At 45.0% G+C, this 6,253-nt stretch overlaps 1 protein-coding gene across 1 annotated transcript in view; it reads left to right on the forward strand.

Moving 5' to 3' along the window:
- tbcd (tubulin folding cofactor D) overlaps positions 1-6,253 on the forward strand; it is a 400,428-nt gene that overhangs the window by 16,691 nt on the left and 377,484 nt on the right. The window contains exon 3 of the mRNA XM_070857568.1: positions 2,982-3,079. Coding sequence (XP_070713669.1) covers positions 2,982-3,079 — 98 coding nt within the window. The remainder of the gene's footprint in view (positions 1-2,981; positions 3,080-6,253) is intronic.

The following is a 6,253-nucleotide window of genomic DNA, read 5'->3' on the forward strand; positions in this document are numbered from 1 at the left end:
TGTCAGATTGCTTGTCCGACATCCAGTACTGGATGAGCAGAAATTTTCTCCAATTAAATATTGGGAAGATTGAAGTCATTATCTTTGGTCCCCGCCACAAACTGCGTTCCCTAACCACTGACTCCATCCCTCTCCCTAGCATCAATCTGAGGGTGAACAAGACTGTTCGCAACCTAGGTGTCATATTTGACCCTGAAATAAGTTTCCAGCCACATATCCGCAGTATAACTAAAACCGCCTTTTTCCACCTCCGTAACATTGCCTGCCTCCGCCCCTACCTCAGCTCTTCTGCTGCTGAAACCCTGATTCATGCTTTTGTTACCTCTAGACTTGATGACTCCCAACTCACTCCTGGCCGGCTTCCCACATTCTACACTACGTAAACTTGAGGTCATCCAAAACTCAGCAGCCCGGGTACTAACTCGCACCAAGTCACGATCACCCATCACCCCTGTGCTTTCTGACGTACATTGGCTCTTGGTTAAACAGCATCTCGATCTCAAAATTCTCATCCTTGTTAACAAATCACTCCATGGCCTTACCCCTCCCTATCTCTGTAATATTTTTCAGACTCTCAACTCCACAAGATGTCTGCGCTCCTCAAATTCTGGCCTCTTGAACATCCCTCATTATAACTGCTCAACCTTCAGCTGTTTGTGCTCCAAGCTCTGGAACTCCCTCCCTAAACCTCTACCTCTCTTTCCTCCTTTAAGATGCTCCTTAAAACCCATCTCTTTAAACAAGCTTTTGCTCATCTGCCTTAATTTCTTCTTTTGTGGCTCCGTGTCAAATTTATCTGTTTTGTCTTGTAAGACTGTTGCGAAGCGCCTTGGGATGTTTTACTATGTTAAAGGCGCTATATAAATAAAAGTTATTATTTATTCTCCACTTTTTAGTTGATCTGGAAAGAAAATTTCTTAATTTGATATCTCATTCTCCTCTTCGCATATCTATAATGTTTTTTCAAGAACATAAGAAATGAGAGCAGGAGTAGGCCATTTGGTCCTTCAAGCCTGCTCTGCCATTCAGTAAGATCATGGCTGATCTTATACCTCAACTCTACTTTCCCGCCTTTTCCCAATAATCTTTTGATTCCCTTAGTATCCAAAAATCTATCGCTAGCAGTCTTGAATATACTCTGTCCATGAATACTAACTTGCCATCTTAAGATCTTAAAGCTGCATTTGGATTTAAAGCAAACCACATTAGTGTTCTCGCATGATGCATTATATTTATTTAAAAAATGGGTAAAGCTGTATTTATTGATCTGAATATGTTTGGAATATAGTCTCTCTGGTTTGAAATGACTGAGAATCAAAAGATGACATTCAGAATGTCCCTTGAGGCTGTGTGAATGCAGACATAATGAGCCCAAGTTTCGGGCCGCGCCTAAAACGGCGCAGCCCGGATCTGGACACCTGTTTTTCGCACCACAAAGTGCGCCTAAAAAAACCTCCCTATTCTCCGGCTCAATGCAGGTCCTCTGGAGTTGGGCGTGGCGCAGCACGAGCTGTGGGGGGCGGAGCCAGGTCCCTGCGCTGAAAACAGTGCCGGGACCTCTGCACAAGCGCGCTACAGTGGGCGCGCATGTGCAGTAGCTCCAGGCGCCCAAAACTGTGAGAGGGGCCCGAAGAACGCAGCCCCTAGCCCTGGCCGAATGGCCTCACTGGGGCTGCATGGATAAGGCTCACCTCCCACCCGACCCCCGGACCCGACCCCCCCCCAGCGACCCGACCTCAGCTTCCCCCCCCCCCCCCCGCCCTCCTTGGCGACTCGACCTCCGCTCCCCCTCCCTGGCGACCCGACCTCCGCTTCCCCGTCCCCCGGCGACCCGACCTCCGCGACTCTCACCCCCCTCCGCGACTCCCCCGATCTCCACGACCCACCCACCCGATCTCCGCGACACCCCCCCCCGATCTCCACGACCCCCCCACCCCCGGGACCTAAGACCCGACGCCACCTACCTGTAAATCCAGCCTGAAGTCTTGGGCCCGACCGTTCAGCCTCCCTCTCTCCCTCCCTCCCCTTCCCTTCCCTCCTCACCCCACCTCCCCCTCCTCCTCCCCCCTCCCCCTCCTCCTCCTCCTCCTCCCCACCCCCCTCTACCTCCCTCCTCCTTCCCCCCCCCACCCCACTTCTCCCCTTCCCCCACCCCTCCCCCCTCCCCTCGCTGTCAGAAACACAGACACTGACAGTGAGAGACACACACACAGACAGACAGAGAGATAGAGACACACTGGGGGGCAGGGGGGGGGGGGGGCGTCCCAGCACACTGTTGGAGGACTCCCGGTGCTGCAGTCGGTGAGTAGAAAATGTTTTATTTATTGATTTTTAAAAATTTTTATTAATTTTTTTGGGTTGATTTATTGGTTGATTTATTGATGTATTTATCATTTATTATTGATGATGGCTCTTTATTTGTAAAACTGAAGTGTTTACTGTTTGTAAACTTCCCTTTAAACCCCCCCCCCCCCCATTCCCTACGCCTGATTTGTAACCTACGCCTGATTTTCTAAGTGTAGGCAAGGTTTTTCTGAGCATACAAAAATCTACACTTACTCCATTCTAAGTTAGTTTGGAGTATGTTTTCACTGCCTAAACTTTCAAAACGGGTGTAAGTGGCCGGACACGCCCCCTTTTGAAAAAAAATTCTGTTCCAAACTGAAACTGTTCTAACTGACTAGAACTAGAGCAAACTAAATGCCGAGAATTGCAATTTCTAAGATACTCCATTCTAAACCAGTTGCTCCAAAAAAACAGGAGCAACTCAGGCTGAAACTTGGCCCCAACTTGGCCTTTATAGCTGACTTGGTTGAAACTATCACGATGCAGATGGATGAAAATGCAATTCTTTGGATTGTCAATTCTTGCTTTATGTCTTGGGAGCTTTCAGAGGAACCTGTTTTATGATGCTATAAAGGATCTCTTGGTACTTTTGTGATGAATATCTCTTTATAATTTTCTTTTTTAACTACTTCTAGAATGGATGCTGAATATGCTGCTGGACATAGTGCGCAATGAGCATTCTCCTTCATCTCTTGTTCATCTTGCATTCAGATTTCTTTATCTCATCTCAAAGGTACTCTGCATAAAATATGCACTTGAAGGTTTACTAAGAAATCCTATTATTGTAAAGATCAAATATTGTAAGATTAAAATATTGCACTCGAAGCACTGGTTTAGATAGTTTCTGTCTCTCAATTCAGTTCTCAAGAGAGAAGGGCCTGCTTTCTGTTTTCAGTGTTTTAGCAAGATAACCTAATTAATTGGAATCCAGCTTCATTATGGATATGATAGTCATAAAAGGAGCATCCTAGTTAGCTTATGATTTTTTTTTTTGTAGTCAGCATAGCTACAACTTGGGAAAATGTGACCTAAATTACTAGCTGGGTTATTCCAAATTATATCATCTAAAATTCAATAGTTAAGTAGCCAGAATTGTCAGTAGGTTTTATTGGTCCGTGTCTTGCATTAGCTTCTTCTGGGACCAATCTGAGCAGAAAAATGTAAGAGTTTCAGGAACACCAAGGAGTACCTGTATGAAATAATGCTTCGTTTTCAAAACTAGTGTGCAGCATACTGTGTAGAAATGGCTTTAACCAAACTTTTAAATTTAGTTCTTTTTTATTGACTTGATCCTTGGTGCTGTTTCCTCAGTATGTTGCATGTTTCTTTGGCAGTGTGGCTAGTATATCACAGATAAGTCCATGTTGCATCACACAAATAATTGCAAAATGTCATAAGATATAGTTCAGACTATGGAAACCTAAATGTTAAATCTGCATGGAATAAGAATATAAACTCGTTAAGTTATTTTGATATTTTGTGTTTATGGTTTTGACCATGTTGGCATTTGGTTGACCGTTGTTTTTAAATACACCAATAAAGTCTAAATTGGTTCTATTTATTGAAGTTTATGTTACAATTTATTTTCCTGTCTATAAATATGTGTTACTGATCAGAATGATGTTCAGAATAAGTAAGCCTGAGGCTTGGGAGAGTTTCAGAAATCAGCAAAGGATGAACAAAAAATTGATGAGGGAAAAAATAGAATATGAAAGAAAACTAGCAAGAAATATAAAAAGAAGATTGTAAGAGCTTCTACAAGTATGTAAAAAGGAAGAGAGTAGCAAAAGTAAATGTTGGTCCCTTAGAGAAATTATTATGGGGAATAAGGAAATGGCAGAAATGTTAAACAAATACTTTGTACCTGTCTTCACAGTAGAAGATGTAAAAAGCATACCTAAAATGGTGGGGAACCAAGAGTCTAATGAGGGTGAGGAATTTAATGTAATTAATATAACTAGAGAAAAAATATTAGAGAAACTAATGGGACGAAAAGCCAACAAATCCCCTGGACCTGACGGCCTATATTCTAGGGTTCTAAAAGAGGTGGCTGCAGAGATAGTGGATGCATTGGTTTTGATCTTCCAAAATTCCCTAGATTCTAGAATGGTCCCAGCAGATTGGAAGGTAGCAAATGTAACACTGCTATTCAAGAAAGGAGGGAGAGAGAAAACGGGGAACTAAAGGACAGTTAGCCTGACATCAGTCGTCAGGAAAATATTGGAATCCATTGTTAAGGAAGTGGTATCAGGGCACTTAGAAAATCATAACATGATTAGGCAGAGTCAACATGGTTTTATGAAAGGGAAATTGTGTTTGACAAATTTATTAGAATTTTTTGAGGATGTAATTAGCAGGGTAGATAAAGGGGAGCCAGTGGATGTAGTATATTTGGATTTCCAAAAGGCATTTGATAAGGTGCCACGTAAAAGGTTAATAGACAAGATAAGGACTCATGGGATTGGAGGTGATGTATTAGTATGGATAGAGGATTGGTTAACGGACAGAAAACAGAGAGTAGGGATAAACAGGTCTTCTTCAGGTTGGTAGGCTGCAACTAGTGGGGGGCCGCAAGGATCAGTGCTGGGGCCTCAGCTATTTACAATCTATATTAATGACCTAGATGAAGGGACTGAGTGTAATGTATCGAAATTTGCTGATGATACAAAGCTAGGTGGGACAGTAAGCTGTGAGGTGAACAGAGTCTGCAAAGGGACATAGATAGACTTAAGTGAATGGGCAGTAAAATAAAGTATAATGTGGGGAAATGTGAGGTTACTCACTTTGGTAGGAAGAACAGAAAAACAGAATATTTTTTAAATGGTGAGAAACCTTTAAATGTTGGTGTTCAGAGAGATTTGGGTGTTCTCGTGCAAGAAACACAGAAAGCTAGCATGTAGGTACAGCAAACAATAAGGAAGGCAAATGGCAGATTGTCTTTTATTGCAAGAGGGTTGGAGTACAAGGGTAAGGAAGTCTTGCTACAATTGTACAGGGCTTTGGCGAGATACCTGGAGTAGTGTGTACAGTTTTGGTCTCCTTATCTAAGGAAGAGGATATACTTGCCTTGAAGGCAGTGCTATGAAGGTTCACTAGATTAATTCCTGGGATGAGAGGGCTGTCTTATGATGAGAGATTGTGTAGAATGGGCTTATACTCTCGAATTTAGAAGAATCAGAGGTGATCGAATTGAAACGTACAAGATTCTGAAGGGGATAGATGCTGAGAGGCTGTTTCCCCTGGCTGGAGAGTCTAGAACTAGGGGGCATAGTCTTAGGATAAGTGGTAGGCCATTTAAGCCAGAGATGAGGAGGAATTTCTTCATTCAGAATCTTTGGAATTCTCTGCCCCAGAGAGCTGTGGATGCTGAGTCTCTGAATATATTCAAGACTGAGATAGATAGATTTTTGGGGCCCAAGTTTCAGGCCGTGCCTCGAACAGCACAGCCCCAACCTGAACGCCCGATTTTCGTATCTATTCTCCGGCTTCCTGCAGGTCGTCTGGAGCTAGGCGCGACGCAGCACGAACTGTGGGGGGTGGAGCCAGGTCCCTGCGCTGAAAACAGTGCCGGGACCTCTGCACATACGCGCTACAGTGGGCACGCATGTGCAGTAGCTCCAGGCGGCCAAAACTGTGTGGGAGGGGACCGAAGCACGCAGCCCCTAGCCCTGGCCGAATGGCCTCACTGGGGCTGCGTGCGTTACCTCCCATGCCCACCTCCTACTTCCTCCTGACCCGACTCGACCCCCTCCACTCCCCCTCCCTCCTCTCCTCCCCCCCTCCCTCCTCTCCTCCCCCACTCTTCCCCCCCCCACTCTTCCCACCCCCCCCCCCACTCTTCCCCCCCCCCCCTCTACCCCCCCCCCACTCTTCCCCCCCCCACTCTTCCCCCCCCCACTCTTCCCCC

This window comes from Pristiophorus japonicus, chromosome 16 (genome assembly GCF_044704955.1).
Source record: "Pristiophorus japonicus isolate sPriJap1 chromosome 16, sPriJap1.hap1, whole genome shotgun sequence".
NCBI classification, from domain to species: Eukaryota; Metazoa; Chordata; class Chondrichthyes; family Pristiophoridae; genus Pristiophorus; species Pristiophorus japonicus.